Consider the following 16,858-nt stretch of genomic DNA (forward strand, 5'->3'; position numbering starts at 1 on the left):
CACCTGCAAGGAACAAGAATTTCCTGAGTAATTGTGTCTTCCTTGCATTCTTCCCGTGCCTCCTGGCACACAGATGTCTTCTGTTTCCCCAGCTCAAAGCAGTTTTATGTGGTCAGAAAAAATCTATGACTCAATTTCTTTCAGACCACTCCTCTGCCCACAGAGCCGAAAATTATTGCTTTGCCATGTCCCATCCTTTGGCATCACATGAAGGGCTTAAGGGACCATTGGCATTCCCTCCATCATAGGATCAGCCTGAAGATGCTGATGATTCAGTTCCCCAGATTTCTGCCCACCCCTTCTCCTGGTCTGTGGTGCCTTGATGGAGGAAGCCTGTTGTTTCTGGCCATCAGTCTCCATCAGCACCAACAACCTGGGTGTGTCAACTGGGTTCGCTCTTCGTTGGTGCATTTAATACGTACCCCGATGTCCTTGCCTTCTCAATTCCTCGCAATCCAACTTACCATCCCCCTTAACATTGTGTTTGGCTAGTTCACAGCCTGCTTTTTTCTGAACTTGGCTTGTAGGCGGCTCTAGTGTGACAGAGCCTGTGAAGAGTACCTGGCATTTGATCGTCAGAAAAGGAAAATTGATTTGATTTGCCTTTTTAAAGATACGCTAGCTACTAAGTAAACTATCCAGAATTAATTATTTTAGGTGCCGTGTGGGTTACGAACTCTGACTTTGGAGTCAGACTGACCAGAATTTGTGTCCTGGCTCTGCCTCTTATTTTCAGGTCAAATTTCTTAACTTCTCTGATTTTTAATTTCTTTATCTTTAAAATGGGTATGATGGTATTAGAGGTTGGTGTGTGAATTAAATGCTTAATTAAAGCGGTTAGCACTCTGCCTAGCATATAAATGCTCAATAAATGTTAGTAATTATTATTGAGTAATATTTTTGAAGGAATTGCTCTATTAATCTTTCATACCCTCCTTCCTTATGTTTTTTATTCTTTTCTCTCTCACTCTCACTCTGTTAACATGCTAAAGATATATGATTAATACTTTCAATCAAATCCACAGGGTTTATGGGGAAGGCTTATCTGCTAAGAGTTTTGGTTTGTTGTAACATAATCTTGACGCTAAGGCTTTGCCCATATTGCAGATATCTATGGCTCCTCAAGTGGTAATCTTGATTTACAGATTATTCTATATTCTGCCTCAGACAAGATCAGTGAGTAGGTGATCCTGTGTGAGGCAAAGAACTCTAAAGCTACAAGGGAAGGCCCTGGAAACCATCTGGTCTGGGCTTTTGCCCCCAAACCCTGCCACCTCTGTCTTCTGTAAAAGGATAGTTGTCTGCTTTTTCTGGTTGGAAGCCTGGAGAAGGCCTGTTCTCTTGTGGATTCTTGGGACCTGCTGAGGAAATGTGTTCGAAGGAGCTGTAGCAGGCATGCAGTCTAGTACTTCTCTCCTCAGCCTTCTGGAGGGCTGTTAGCCTGTGCGGTGTTGTGGTGGGCACCGGGGTACGCAGCTCAGGCAGATAGATGCAGGCTCCGTCCTTACGGGATTCTCGGTCTTCCTGACGTAATGTTGGGAGCCCTTCTAGTGACGTCTCAGATGCCAGCCTCTGATTCAGCGCATCTAGTGATAATAAGTATGCTCTTTCCCAGGACAGATCATTCCCGTTTCGGTTACATGGTTTTCAGAGCTGGATAGGACCGAGGAGTTCATCCTTTCTAGGATAGTTGTTTCTGGACTTTGCAAGTGAACTCTTACTCAGAACACTCATCTGTAAAATGGATAAAATTAGCTGTGCCGCAGATGGGGCCGTGCCCACTGGACAGCCCCTCTCGCTTCCCTAAGGGGCCCCTCCTCAGATCCCTGAGACCCTGACCCAGGAATTTGGATCACCTGTAACAATTAAAAAGACTTGTCCTACATTGAACTTGTGACTTCCTAATCATCTCAGATTCAGGCCCCTGGAACAGTATAGTATAAATCCACTTGGTTTTCTTTTTAAAAACCCTTCCGATACTTGAAGAACACCAAGTATGCCCCTTGCTGCTGACCTACATACACCTTCTCGTCTCCAAGATAAATCAGCCTCCTGGCCTTTCACCTGTCTTCAGGGGCCATGTTCTCAAACTTTGAGTCCGGAAATTCTTTCTAAAGTTACTCATTTCTTCTTCTGGCCTGGAAGCTGGAGACAGAACTTCTGTCGACTACTTTTGGTGAATTTGAAGTTGGTTTTTAATTCCCCTTGCTCACCCTTTACTTCCCCCACCCCCTGCCCCCCAACCCAGATGAGATACTCTGAACCTCTTAGAGAAAAACTGTTTATCATCAAGTTTCAAAAAGAAAAAAGTTGTTAAAGGCCTGGCCCTCTTAGCTGGAATGACATGGGCAATCTCCTTGTCATTCCCATTTTAGGGCCTGGCCTGACACAGCCGTCTCTCCATGGATCCTTCCCAATGCCTTTCAGTGCCGCAGGGCAGGGCCCGAGAGCATCCTCTAGTTAGCGAGCTGGTGGCAGATCGAGTTTCAGGGCCCCGGGCGATGTGCACTGCCGAGACCGCCTGGCGTCCCCTGTGTCTTGTGCGGGGCAGATGAAAGAGGCGGCTGCAGGCACTGCTGGGTGCTCTGGCACGCCCACACAGAGCAGCCTGTTCCTGCAGACGCTAGCCGAGGGCGGGGACGAGGGACAGGCTGTTGGTGACATGAGAATAGAGGACTTGGCAGCTGGAAAAGTTGATGCGTGTACCCTTTCATCGGAGGCCCTTGCTTCCTTCCACTCGTTTTAATTGACTGCCCCGTGGTTGCTTGTGGTATGAGGTTGGGAGCATCGATTACCTTTGTTCTCACCCTCTCTCCGTATTTTATGTAGACCGGTGTGTTCCCATCGAGCCTGAATTTAATTTCACGAGCTATGTAGGACACTTAGGAAGTATGAGTTGATGATAATATCTGGCTTTCTGCATTTTGTCATATTTTACCATCTGTGCAACACATGGAAAGTGTGAGATTTCTGTTTCTTTGCATGAGAGATATTATGGAGGGCATAGGCATACAAGATAAAAACTCATCTCCTCAGGATCATCGCTGCCACCAGGAGGCCTTAACCTGGGACCTATAGCCATCGGGGGAATCGATGGCACGATTCGAGGGCTCCTTGAACAGACTGAAGTTACATGCAAATTTTTGTGTATAAATTCTTGTTTGCATTTTTCTGGAGAGTTTTCAAGGCATGTGAAACCAAATCATGATTAAGGATGACTGAATAAAGATTTCAAGATCCTGAAATTGAACTAGCTATATCTTCTAAGCAAGGCTTACTATATTAGTGTTCATTTCTTTTGGTTTTAAGGAAATTGCCTTGAAAATCCTGTTTTAAAACAAGCCTGTAACTGAACGTCATTCTGCCTTGGTCATCTGATTGAGGACTGACGTGGTTACCTTTTATGCACTGCATGCTGTGTGGGAACTGAAAGAAGACAGAAGGGCGCCATCTAGAGACCTGAACAAAAATCTCACCACTTTCCCATCAGGCCCAGGCCTCCTCCCTACCTGGGGGTCTTCAGTTGTAGTAATTCTTTTTTTTTTTTTTAAAGGGGCGCCTGGTTGGCTTAGTCATTAAGCATCTGCCTTCGGCTCAGGTCATGATCCCAGGGTCCTGGGATCGAGTCCCACATCGGGCTCCCTGCTCAGTGGGAAGCCTGCTTCTCCCTCCCCCACTCCCCCTGCTTGTGTTCCCTCTCTCGCTGTCTCTCTCTCTGTCAAATAAATAAATAAAATCTTTAAAAAAAATAAATAAAGTAGGCTCCATGTGCCAGCGTGGAACCCAACATTGGGGCTTGAACTCATGACCCTGAGATCAAGACCTGAGCTGAGACCAAGAGTTGGACGCTTAACCGATTGAGCCACCCAGGCACCCCAGTTGTAGTAACTTTTTTAAAATTAGGAACATTTTTTTCCTCTCAAGTAACTGCAGATCACAAAGGTGTGTGTCAAAGATATTTATAATCTATACAAATGCTCCAGGTGTGGGTGTAGCCTGGCTACTTTGGAAACATAATTTTAATAAAAGTATAATGTTGTAGATGGCATTTACTCTTTCATAGGCATATAGGTTTTAGGATCTACACTGCATTTGAATATACTTTTAATTATAAATTATAGCAAGAACAAATTGATGCCTGCTATAAAATCATGTTGATATAGGGACTTTTCTTTTTGTATTTTCTTTTAAAGCAAGAACAAATTTAGAATTGAGTACATTGTCTTAATTACTCTTTGTTTTCCTTTTAATATGGTGATTTAGAATGGTGTTTGCCACATGGTGCAGAAACTGTGGGGTTGCAGAGTTGAATTCACTCTGGAAAAATAGATCAAACAGGATTTATATCCACGTGAAGATGTATCACGGGTGGTTAGAAGCCTGTCTCTATAGCCCCAGCCCTGCCATTACTTCGCAGTGTCGAGCACGTTCACTTGTTTCTTCTTTTATACAGGAGGCTAATAATAGAAGCTAATTTAGGGTTGTTGAGAGGAGTAAATGAAATAAAGTTGTTAAGCACAGTGCCTTGGACATAAAAAGTCTTTTAAAATTAGCACTGATTGGTTACTACTGTCCTCACTGGTCAGTCTTATTTTCAGGACCAATGTCATGAAATGGAAACCATTTTAAAACCTGTATCTTACAGAGAATTCTATAGTGTTTTTTAAAATATTTTTTTTTTTTAAAGATTTTATTTATTTATTTGACAGAGAGAGAGAGACAGTGAGAGAGGGAACACAAGCAGGGGGAGTGGGAGAGGGAGAAGCAGGCTTCCCGCTGAGCGGAGAGCCCGATGCGGGGCTCGATCCCAGGACCCTGCGATCATGACCTGAGCTGAAGGCAGACGCTTAACTACTGAGCCACCCAGGCGCCCCTAAAATATCTTTTTTTTTAAATTGAAACATAATTGACATACATCACTGTAGTAGTCACAGGTGGACAACATGGTGATTCAGCATTTAAACTTACGGCATGATCGCCGCGAGAATCTCGCTACCATCTCTCTGTGGCCGGGTGAGGTTATGCTATCCTCACCTGTATTCCCAGTGCTGTACATTGCTTCTTCACTTCTTTATAACTGGAAATGTGTGCCTTTTAGTCCCCTTCCCCAACTCACCCGCCCCCTCACCCTGCTCCCCAGAATTTTACAGTTTTAAAAAGCATTTCACAAACACAATCTCGTTTGACTAGAGTTTCAACAAATATTGATTCATATACTCAGTAGCTATTGACTGAGCGCCAGTTAGGTATAATCACCATCTCTGGTATTGAAGGTTTGGTACCAAAAACATAGGTAAGAAAGACATGGGCCTTACATTGTGGCGAGGGAGCTGGACAATAAAAAAGTAAACCAGATAGCTTCAAAAGAAGTCGTTTGCATGGAGAAAATTCATGTGGTGGCATAGAGGGTGACCGGAGGCCCACTTGAGAGCGACGAGGTGGCAGGGAAGAGCTTTCTGAGGAAGTGGCATTTAAGTCCTCTCCTGAGTGACAAGGAGTCAGCCATGTGAGGTCCGAGGAAGCAGTGAGTGGAAAGGCCGCTGGTGGGAATGTGCTAGACACGTGCACAGTCCAGAGAGGATGCTGGTGCCTCCGGGGCTCCGTGAGCCAGGGGGAGTGTGGCAGGAGGCGAGGCCAGGGGCAGAGATGTGGGCCTGGGGGACGGGGACGTCGGACTTCATTCTCTAGGTTGTGGGAAGAGACTGGAGAGTTGTAGGCAAGGTGGTGCTAACTCAGATTTATGTTTTAGAAATATGTCCTTTGCTTCTCTATGGAAAACAAGTTGTAAAGGAGCAAGGGTGGACATGGAAAGACCGGCCAGGAGACTTTTGCAGTAGTCTAGGCCAGGGATGCTGGTGGCTTGGATGAAGAGGCTAAATTACTGGCTAGGAGTTCGGATCCTGCCCACAGCTCTGCGCAGTCCAGAGGCAGCCTAGCGTGTGGTTAAGGGCAGCAGCCGAAGCGTCAAACTGTCGTCAGGTTTGAGACCTGACTTCTATGAGATCTTGGACACATTTCTTGACTTCTCTGTGCCTCTTTTTTACCATCTCTAAAATGGCAGTGATGATGGGACCTTCCTGCTAGGATTGCCGTGAGGTGTAGATGAAAGAAGAGTAGTTGTTAAGTGCTCCAGAGAGTGTCCGTTAGTGCTGCTCGCTTTTGTCTTCGCTGCCACCTCCAAACACAAGGACTCCTCCCTCATCATCCTCTACCCCCAGTTTACACTTGAGAGAACTTAGAGAGTGGTTTTGAATTCGGAATATAGGGTTCTTGATTGTGAATCCATTGTACGTTCTGTAACATAATATCTAGTATGAACCGTCAAAGAAAAATACTGATCTGAATGTCTGTAGCTCAAGAGCCCAGTTGTATGCACCTGTGAATGGTTTTTTTTTTTTATTTTTTTTTTTTAATTTATTTATTTGAGAGAGAGAGCAGGAGAGGGGGGAGGGTCAGAGGGAGAAGCAGACTCCCCGCCGAGCAGGGAGCCCGATGCGGGACTCGATCCCGGGACTCCAGGATCATGACCTGAGCCGAAGGCAGTCGCTTAACCAACTGAGCCACCCAGGCGCCCACACCTGTGAATGTTTAAATACACATTGAGAAAATGACAAATAAGGCCGGCAGCGGAGTCCCAGTGTGTAGGAAGGAGCATCCAGAGCCTCTCTCCCCCACACCTTGGACCACTGGAAATTTAAATTCTGAGGTTTGAAGAGAGCTCTGGACACCAAGCCAGAAGCATTAGTAGGCACGTAGTAATACATATAGGAAGGTAGAACTGAATGTTTTGAGGACCTTGTAAGATATTGAATCTCTTTAGAGACATTCAGTTTTTGTTTTTTTTTTTTAAGATATATTCATTTTAGAGAGAGAGCGAGCACATGTGGGAGGGGCAGGGAGAGGGAGAGAATCTCAAGCAGAGTCCACGCTGAGCCTGGAGCCTGACGTGGGGCTCCATCCCACCACCCTCAGATCAGGACCTGAGTCAAAACCAAGAGTCAGATGCTTAACTGACTGCACCACCCAGGTGCCCCCAGAGGGCATTCAGTTCTTTATTAATTGCATTAAATGGGGCCGTACATAATATAAATAAGTGAGACCCAGGGATTATCCCTAAACTGTCTGGTCAGACTTTTAATGAAGGTATTTACCCAACTTTTCTTCGCCTCTTCCTGCCTTTGCCCGTTCCCTTGTGGAGTAAGCGGTGATGTAGGTAAGGAGCAAGCAAGAGAAATGAGAGGCAAGGAGCCGAAGAGTCCATCTGCTTGCCTTGCCTCCAGTTCCTCAGCTGCACCGGTGCCCCCCTCGCTGAGACTGAAGGCGGCCCCTTTGTGTCTGTTGCAGAGTGTGAGCACCTGATCCGCCACATGCTGGTGTTAGACCCGAACAAGCGCCTCTCAATGGAGCAGATCTGCAAGCACAAGTGGATGAAGCTGGGGGACGCGGATCCCAACTTTGACCGGGTGAGCTGAGTTCTGCTTGCCTCCGGGAACTCCACTCAGAGCTCTCTCTTTTGCATGAGATTGTAATTAGGCCGCGACTTGCAAAGGGCGGGTGCTGGGAGCAAACTGTGATGTGTTACTGAAGCAGCAAGGGAAGCAAGCAGGAGGGAATTTTAAAGCCGCTTGAGTTGTTGGAGAGTTGCCTACCACTTGCCCCCAAATCATAGTCCCTCCTTGGCTTTTGAAACCGTATAGCCCACATTCCTGCCGCTAATCGACCACGGGGATAGCTCTTTCCTCTTGTCTTTGTTCAGTGGCTTCTGCAGCATAGCTTTATTTAAACCATTTTGGCCATCCCAAAGGACCTCAGCAAAACAGGGATCTTGTCTGCCTACAGCTGAGTACCTAGAACTTTCTTGCTTAGGCTTTGTCTGAGGCCAAAAATATCCCAAGCTAGGGGCATGGAACAGCTAGTTCCTTATAGACCATCTGCCATCACGACATGGTTAACTGGGGCTTTGATAGCTTGCCTCTTTTTAATATCACAGTTAATAGCTGAATGCCAGCAGCTGAAGGAAGAAAGACAGATAGACCCCCTGAATGAGGACGTCCTCTTGGCCATGGAGGACATGGGACTGGACAAAGAGCGGACGCTACAGGTATCCCTAAAGGCGTGGAGGACAAAGCGAGGGGTAGCCGTATTCCCTCTGTCCTGCCTTTTCCACTCTTTTCTCCTTCCTGAGAACTTTCCCTTTTCTCACTGTTCTTCTTCCTCGGCCCCTCTCTGAGCCTTGACAAGAAGGTGCTTTGGTCTTCTAATGTACTGTTGAGAGGGTTTTGTTATTGACATGCCCTTTCACCAGGGTTTTTTACTCTTTTCCCTTCTCCCTTGGTAGTCGTTAAGATCAGATGCCTATGATCACTATAGTGCAATCTACAGCCTGCTGTGTGATCGACATAAGAGACACAAAACCCTGCGTGTTGGAGCACCTCCTAGCGTGCCCCGAACCATGGCCTTTCAAGCACCAGTCAATGTCCAGGTGGGCAATAACTCCAGCGACCTGAATCGGGACAAGTAACACAGGGGAGGGAGGGGATGGTTAGCCAGCGCTCACTAACTCACTCCAGGAGAGTTTCCTCTCCTGAGTTTCTTCCTTACCTCTGTCCCCTCCTATCTGTCACCTCTTCCTTTGTCAGAGGTCAAGCAGAGGTCAGAACCTTTTTCTTTGACAGAGAGGATGGAAGGGTATTCCAGTACTCAGGATGGGCAACAAGAGTTGCTTTTTTTTTTTTTTTTTTAAGAAACAGCCAATCATTGATAGAGACTGTTTTCCCTAAAGAATGCTTCCTTGTTGTAGCTTCTAAGGGCAGAGGAACCAAAGACTCAGAGGTAGAAACATAGACTTTAGCAACCAAGAGTCCTTTGAAAGACCATCATTATTTCCATCTAGCATGTAAGATAAGAATGTATACGTATGTGCTACTTCCTAGGCGGAGCAGGCTGGTACCACTATGAACATCAGCGTTCCCCAGGTGCAGCTGATCAACCCAGAGAACCAGATTGTGGAGGCAAGTAGTGACCTCGGACAGCTGTCAGCCGAAACCACTTTCTTCCCCGTATCTTTGCTTCCTTTCCTGGCTTCTCATTTCGAACTCCTCTTTATTTCTAATTGGATTGTATTTCCTTTACCTCAGCCGGACGGGACAGTGAACTTGGACAGTGATGAGGGTGAGGAGCCCTCCCCTGAAGCACTGGTCCGCTATTTGTCCATGCGGAGGCACACAGTGGGCGTGGCTGACCCACGGTGAGTATCTGGCCGACAGCCCTGATTAATTCCATGGCAGAGAATTCCCACCTGACTTTGAGTTCCTACCATGGCTCATTTTCCCTACTTCGTTATACCTCCTAGATGAGATCGAATCTCATCTGTTTTTTTTTAACCCAGTTCAGGGTCCCGGGTAGATCAGACTTGATGTGACCAAAGTATTACAGAGCTGTCCCTGGTGGATGGTGGGCCGATAGCCACCATGGTGTCCATTAATCACGATACTTTGGTGAACAGCGTGGTAGTATCTTGGCTCACAAAAACTGAGATCTTCTGATCTAAGTCACATAAAAGGACCCCCTTAAAATTCATCCAAGTTTGACAGCTTTTAGAGATATTGTTTACTACATGTTCTAATGCAAGATTCATCTAGGAAGGGAGGACAAATGAAATGGTGTAATTTATGTAAGTTAAAAATTAAACGAGCAAGAATCCAAAAACATACCAAGTAAGTACCAGTTTCCCACAGCGTTTTCCCAAAACAGTCCTGCAGTATGCTCTCTGATGCCCTCACATGGGGAAATGTACCGAAGGCTGGCAGTCTGTTTTTGTTCTACATTTGAAGACTTTCAACATTAAAAATAGCCTTACCTCTTCTCTGAATATTTCCTTTACTGTGCTGGGAAGAGAAGGTTATGACAAGAGTTCTCTTGAGAATTCAGTTAGGGGCGAAACTGGTGTTCTTATAAATACCTTTCTTCTCTGAGTGATTTCCAAAAAAGCCTCCCGAGGCCTGCTGATTGTTTGCTTTACATTTCTCATTCTCGGCCTACGATCAAACAGGCAATAGGGGAACATTCTGGCTTCAAAGACCATGTCAGCTGCAAAGGGGTGGAGTCCTGTGTCAACTCTGTTCGTGGAAAGATCTCTTATTTTAATGTGTGCTGTAAACCTTACTGTTAGGACGCCACAGCCCTGCACATCCACCACTTATCTGTCCCATCAACACCGACAGGAATAATTGCATTCTTTCCCTGGTGAATCAGTTGCTACTTCGGGCGGCCATTGTTTTAGTGGATGGTCTGTGTCCTCTAGAAGCTTGCTGTTCACCTCCAGGCTTTGAAAACCTGAACTGGAGTGGTGCCAGGATTTCCTCTTGGCTCAGAGCTGTTGGTTTTACATGAGTGGTCAACGAAGAATAGCAAACCCCAGTCCCAAATGGTAAAATGGCAGAGAACCACATTCCATACACTAGACTTCTACTTGCTTTGGGGTCTTAGAAGTACAAATTCAGGAGGAAGGTAAAAAAGTAAAACAACAACAACAATAAAACTTGTGCCGAATGTAGCAGTTTCATCAGTTTGGGGTTATGAGCACTTTGGAGTGAGACTATTAACCAAACTTCTCTGTCATCCTGTTTCCTATCAGCACGGAAGTTCTGGAAGATCTGCAGAAGCTCCTGCCTGGCTTTCCTGGAGTCAACCCGCAGGCTCCATTCCTGCAGGTGGCCCCTAACATGAACTTCATGCACAACCTGTTGCCCATGCAAAATTTGCAACCGACTGGGCAGCTTGAGTACAAGGTACCTGGATGTGGGAGAGGGCTTGCCCCCAGAGAAACACATTTGAGCTTCCTTCAAGAGACTTTGAGGGACCTTGCCCAGGATTTAAGGGTATATCCTTATAGAGAAGGATGATGTCTCTTGCATAGCAGCTTGGGTGAGAGGGAAGATCAGTCTCGACATACTTAAAGGATCCTTTAGTTTCCATAGCTTAGAGGGCTGCTCTTTTCTCCCTCCTCCTTCCCCGCCTCACCATCCCGTCCTGCCCGCTGTACTTACGACAGGAGCAGTCCCTCTTACAGCCGCCCACCCTACAGCTGCTGAATGGAATGGGCCCCCTCGGCCGGAGGGCATCCGATGGAGGAGCCAACATCCAGCTACATGCCCAGCAGCTGCTGAAGCGCCCACGGGGACCCTCCCCACTTGTCACCATGACACCAGTGAGTAGTGGCCCAGGGCCCAGCCTACTTTCTCAGAGGCTTTTGATAAAGAAGCTGTGGGCCTAGGGCTGGGAACCCAGATCACCCACCTAAATGTCTGAATTTCCTCTTCCTCTAAGCTTACCAGGCGCAGCGTATTCCCATTTTCTTCAGGCTTGTAGAATTTTCCAGACTTAATTTTTGGCTAACTTCTTTACTTAATCAAACAATTGCCACTCTGAAGTCCGCTCCTGAAGAGGATCATCCTCAGTGGGCCACTTCCCAGCTCTGCTGCTGGGTGCCACCACAGCCCTGTGGCCCAGAGGTGGGGTCCCCGTGGCCCTCTCACGGTAACTCCTCCCCGCCTGAGGTTAGTGGTGCCTAGCTGTTTTCTCTAGAACGAACTGCTCTTCACCGACCCTTTCTCCTTTGATGAACACTACTTTGCATTTTTGGTACAGCCTCGCTCACTCAATTACTTGGCTTTCGTAAGCTCTAACCTAGTCAGTCAGTGTCTCTCAATCCCATCTTTTTTACATATATATATAATGGTCACATTCAGAGATTGTTTTGCTCTGCTGGGTTCTGTTTATTTCCGGTTATTTTCTTGCCATAGGTAAACCAATTCATTCATTCATTCGTTTGTTCCTTCTTCACTGTCACAGGACCATACAGTTGGGTGCTAATCATACCCACAGCCCTTCCTGGGTGTTTTTAGAGCAGCGCTTCTCAACGTACCTCTGGTGGAGGACTTACCCCCTTCACTCCATCGTGGGATTAATACTTTTGTAAAATACAACAAAAGTGAATTATTAGAGATATAAAAATTTTAAAACATACAAAATACAAGGCTAAATTTTCAGCAGACAAAATTACCCCGTTAAATTGCTATAAAAGTTTCTAAAAGCTTACTCTTTATTTCTCTACTAACCTTATCATGGATTTGGTAACAGAACAGTTTGCGGACTGATACGGGTCCACCATGGGCCCCGCTTTCAGTAACAGGCCTGTCGGGAAAAGGAAGGGATCGTATTCATAGTTCTTGGCCTCACTGAGCTTATCGTATTGGGAAGACAGGATCAACATATGTGTGGTGTTGGAATAATAGTAAAGGACCATGTGTGAGTAAGCAAGCGCCATAGTGTGTACCGTGGCCTAGGTGGTGGCAGAGGCATTCAGGGAAGGACCAGATCGATGCAGGTTATGAAGGATCAGGAACAGCTTTGTGGGAGGTGGAGTGACCTCCTCTGTCCACTGTGACCGTTTTCACCAAGGTCACTAACAAGCTTTTGTTGATAAATCCAGTGGGCGTTTTTGATCTTTTGGGCCTTCCAACTGTATCAGTCACTGTTGACCATTTTTTTTCTCTTTGAAATACTGTCTTCTTTTGGCTTCTGTGACACCATATTCTCATTTTCTTCCCGCCTCTCCTTTTAAGGTTCCCTTTTTGCTTGTTTGTTGAAGTTGGTGAAACCCCAGTTTTATCTTAGGCCCTGTTTCCATCTCATTTTACATACGCTCTCTGGCTGATCCTTGTCTGCTCCCATAATTTCTGTTACCAAATGATTCTCCAGCCCAGATCCCTCTTTTCTTCTGAGTTCTCCACTTCGTATAGATGACCGCCTACCGCATAGATTTAGTTGGTTATCCTACTAGTACTTGACATGTCCTCAAGTTTGAATTTGACATATCCTCAAATGACTGAAGATAACCTGTTTCTCCTCCTGGGTGACAGTGATGGGCATGTCGTCCTCCTGGTCACACAAGCTAGGAATGTGGGATTTCTCTTTAACTCTTCCCTCCCCCTCATCCCCATATCAAGTCAGTTATCCAGCACCTTCCTTCTGTCCTCTCCCACTGCTCCTTCCTTTCATCACTGTCATCCTTTGCCGAGACTAACACAGGGGCCTCCTCACTAGCCTCCTTACCTCCAGTCTTTTCTCCTCATCCCCACCACCAGCCCTTTCTACACTGCAACTCAAGCACGCTAGCTTTCTAGAGTATAAATCTTGTAACGTACTATCCCTGCCGAATCCTTGTGATTCACCGCTGCTCTTCCTCAAAATATACTACTTAATGTGGCATTCAGAGCCATCTGTTAACTGGCCACTCTGTCCCTCTCCTGCCTCATCTGTCGCCACGTCCTGCCTAACCCTGCTCACTCCAGTCTCGTGGAACTGTAGTAAGGGATCCAGACAGCTTAGCATTTAAACAGTGGGATTATTCCCAAAGTTTTCGTTCTGTTTTATAATGATCTTCCATTTTTAAAAAAGCTCTTTCATAATAATCAAAGTATGACAGTTTTTGCTCTAGTCCCTGAGGCGTGGTGATTATGTGAGCCACCAGGCTGTGAGGAGCTATGAAGTATGCACAGCCTTCGAAAGTGCTCATGTAGATGAGGAGAGTCACGATAATGCATGCATTGTGGTGGTTCTCGTTTCACATATGTGTTTTGGTGGGTAATAGCTATTTTAAAGCATTGAATTGCAACTACACGATTATATGTTATGTACCAAAATGTACTTTTAAAAAACCATGATGCTTTTTTGGCACAAGCGACATCTAAATGCTGGTGATAACATTAATATGAAACAACAGGCCAGTTCCTAGAAGTTCCAGGTAAACAAGCTTCTGCTATATTTTCAGGTCCCCAGACACCAGCAGGCCTTCTCTTTTCTGTCAGCCTAGAAACCCCAGAGGCTTGTAAGCCTTCTCCTCTATGCGTGGCCAGCTCCTGTTTACCCTTCAGGTTTCAGGTGAAGTGTCCCATCCTCCAGGATGCTTTCCTCAATTCTCAAGGGCCCCAGTAGAGGATCAGGTCATGCCATTCTGTAATTGTCTGCTTCCTTGGCTCTGTCCTCCACTAGACTGTAAAATGAGGGCAAGACCTATGTTAATTCCTATATCATCCTGGAACATGGTAGGCACTCAGCTCTTTGTTGGATGAGTGAACAAAGATGAATCAGAGGAAGAAATGCAAATTAAAATCACCTGAGCGAGGTAAAAATGGAAAGCTAGAAAGGCATATGAAAGTTCCGTATAACCCAGGGGCCCTAGAAAAGTTTTGTAAATAAAATGAACAGAAAGGCCTGTCCCCATCCCCGTTTCTGGAACAGGCGGTATTCCGGAAGAAGCGCCACCTTGAGCTTTTCCTTCCTGTCTCCCTGCAGGCAGTGCCGGCAGTTACCCCTGTGGACGAGGAGAGCTCGGATGGGGAGCCAGATCAGGAAGCTGTGCAGAGGTAATGTGACATCTGGCGGTGCTTGCAGAACGTCCTTGGGCAGGCTCCCCTGCAACCAACGAAAGGTCACCTCTGCCCAAGGAGGTGGCACAGTGCAGCTTCAACATTTGTGTGGTCTCTTTGCTCAAGCCAGATGGCGTGTTCCCACATGGAAGTAACAGAAGACTACCCAGAAAATGTCATTTCTGTAAGCGCCATTGGAAGTCCCCTAAGTGACAGCAATAACCATAAGAACTTTTTCTCTCCTCCCTCCTTCCTTATTTGCCCCCCTGCCTTCATATTGCAACTCTGATAGTATTCACAAGGCGCAAAGCCTGCTCCTACCTGCCAAGAACTGTTTACTGAAAAGGAATTGGAGATTTGGGATGACAGTGATCCTAGCTAGTCTGGCCATGGACCTCTGGCATGGACTCTTCCTTTCCAGGAGAATGAATACCTCTTGTACTGTGTGCTGTATGCTTCTTCCATCCCCTTGTACCAACAAAGAGATAATGAAAAAAAGAATATGGGATTCGGGCCAGGGACAGATGCAAATATCTATTGTTGGCAGAACCTTGTTGAGAGATGCCTAATTCACAGAAAACGGCAGTGACCATCAGGCATGCTGTGCTGTTCGTTTTACCTCAGTCCCATTAGCCGTGGTCCGCAGCTCCATGCATGCCCCCTTGTGGGAGTCGTCTTTCTTATTATCCGGGGAGTGGGGGGTTGACCAGAATCCAGCATGTATTTTCCCAGAAATACAGGTGTTCTTCAAAATTATATGTTTTTCCCTTGAGGGAAGTTGAAATAAAATGGTTTTCACGGGCTCCTGGGGAAACTTTGGGTGTCTTTATCAAATGGGTATTCAACCACTCATGGCTCACCCTTTGGCAAGTTTACGTACCACTAATTGCTGTATAGTCTGTTAACTGGTTTTAGCTGAAAGAGGCAAAGTAGTTAAGAACGAAGCAGGAGCACTTTTTCAGAACCTGACGGTGGCTGGCCAGTACTCTCTTCTTTACCCACCGTAGCTCTGTATGGGGGCTGCTATTCAAAAAGAAGCTGGCCCCATTTGGAAAGAAGAGTGGAGAACAAGGTGGTGGCCGGTGGGCCAGCTCCTCCTACAGTTTAGCCAATAGAAGAAAAATCGTCGTAACCTTTTTCTTTTCCCCTCTTGATGCTATTGTCTCTATAGTTTGCTGATAATAGGGTATATGATGTTGCAAATGGGCCCCTGCTGGTGCCATGAAAAAAAAATTAGGAAACTTACTGCCTTTGTGCCTTCATTATACAGTAGCGTTTCACTTTATCTTCTTTGTCTTGGACTTCCCTTCCTCCAGCTCCACCTTCTTTCTTCTTTAGACCAACATTTAAAGGGTAAAGTGCCCATCAGTCCTGACGTCATGGAGAGGGATGATGCTTCTTTTATGCATGCCCGAGAAGAGCACAGTGACCGAGGAAGCCATCAGCTAGATGGAGGGGGACCCATGGCTTATTTTTGGTATTAACAAGTAGTGGATCCGATAGATCTTTAGAACGAAAGTCATCAGCTTGTCAACTCCTTAGCTTTGAAACTTCTGTTTTCTTGCCTTGCCTTCCCCAACCCCCCGCAACGCCAAAAAAAAAAAAAAACAATTCTGAATATTTCATGCAGTTTCGTTTCTTCATCCTCTAGAGAATGTGGTTCCCTTGGGACAACATCAGTTTTTCTTCTCTGATGATTGACTTACAATCATGGGGCATGAGAGGAGGGGTAGTTTTGGAAATCACTCATCCTCAAAGGGAAGGATCTGTTTGCTGTGACTTGTAAATGAGGACAATCTCAAGACCTGGGGGGGCCGTTGGGATCTAGAGACGTACTTGGAGTCCTTCTGAATATCTGTCTTTCTTGGCTCATCTCTAGGAATAATACTTAGGGCTCATTTCCTCTGACTTGTATTTTGGAAATTTGGAGGGACAAGAAGAATAACAAGTGGAAAATAAATCCTTCTATCGAATGGAACGAAGGAAGGAAAATCAGTCTTCTTTGTGAGCTACATCTGTTTTCTCTCTTCTCTTAGTGTCTACTCTTAGGTTCGAAATTCAGCCACTTGAGTGGTAAGCCAGCTTTTCTTGGCCAGCTGACCATATTTCACTTTCATCCAGCCAGGGGTCTGTTTGCCATGGAGCCCTTTTTGCTCTGGCACTATTTCATTCTGAGTGCTTTGGATTAACTTCTAATGCTTCTTGCAGAGGAATATTCCTGTCTGTCTTTTTTACTATGAAATGTGCTCCTGCTTGTTGCAGGTACTTGGCAAATAGGTCCAAAAGACATACACTGGCCATGACCAACCCTTCAGCTGAGATCCCACCGGACCTACAACGGCAGCTAGGACAGCAACCTTTCCGTTCCCGGGTCTGGCCCCCTCACCTGGTACCTGATCAGCATCGGTGAGTAGCCACATGAGCTA

General features: G+C 46.0%; 1 protein-coding gene across 15 annotated transcripts in view; it reads left to right on the plus strand.

Moving 5' to 3' along the window:
- Positions 1–16,858, plus strand: part of SIK3 (SIK family kinase 3) — a 242,383-nt gene that overhangs the window by 204,940 nt on the left and 20,585 nt on the right. For 7 of the 15 annotated variants that reach the window (XR_010407101.1, XR_010407102.1, XR_010407103.1 and 4 more), the window contains 9 exons: positions 7,345–7,463; positions 7,991–8,101; positions 8,339–8,482; positions 8,934–9,011; positions 9,138–9,247; positions 10,637–10,790; positions 11,054–11,209; positions 14,359–14,429; positions 16,695–16,838. Coding sequence is in view for 12 of the 15 variants with exons in the window: in XM_045894973.3 (XP_045750929.1) it covers positions 7,345–7,463; positions 7,991–8,101; positions 8,339–8,482; positions 8,934–9,011; positions 9,138–9,247; positions 10,637–10,790; positions 11,054–11,209; positions 14,359–14,429; positions 16,695–16,838 (1,087 nt within the window). In the remaining 3 variants the exon portion in view is untranslated. Of the gene's footprint in view, positions 1–7,344; positions 7,464–7,990; positions 8,102–8,338; positions 8,483–8,933; positions 9,012–9,137; positions 9,248–10,636; positions 10,791–11,053; positions 11,210–11,328; positions 11,854–14,358; positions 14,430–14,562; positions 14,617–16,694; positions 16,839–16,858 lie in introns of those variants that run through there. The other 8 variants (XM_045894974.3, XM_045894976.3, XM_064577408.1 and 5 more) reach the window with 7 other exon arrangements.

Source organism: Mirounga angustirostris, unplaced genomic scaffold, assembly GCF_029215605.1.
Source record: "Mirounga angustirostris isolate CCGP_5_RB_7025 unplaced genomic scaffold, mMirAng1.0.hap1 SCAF_13, whole genome shotgun sequence".
Lineage (NCBI taxonomy): Eukaryota > Metazoa > Chordata > Mammalia > Carnivora > Phocidae > Mirounga > Mirounga angustirostris.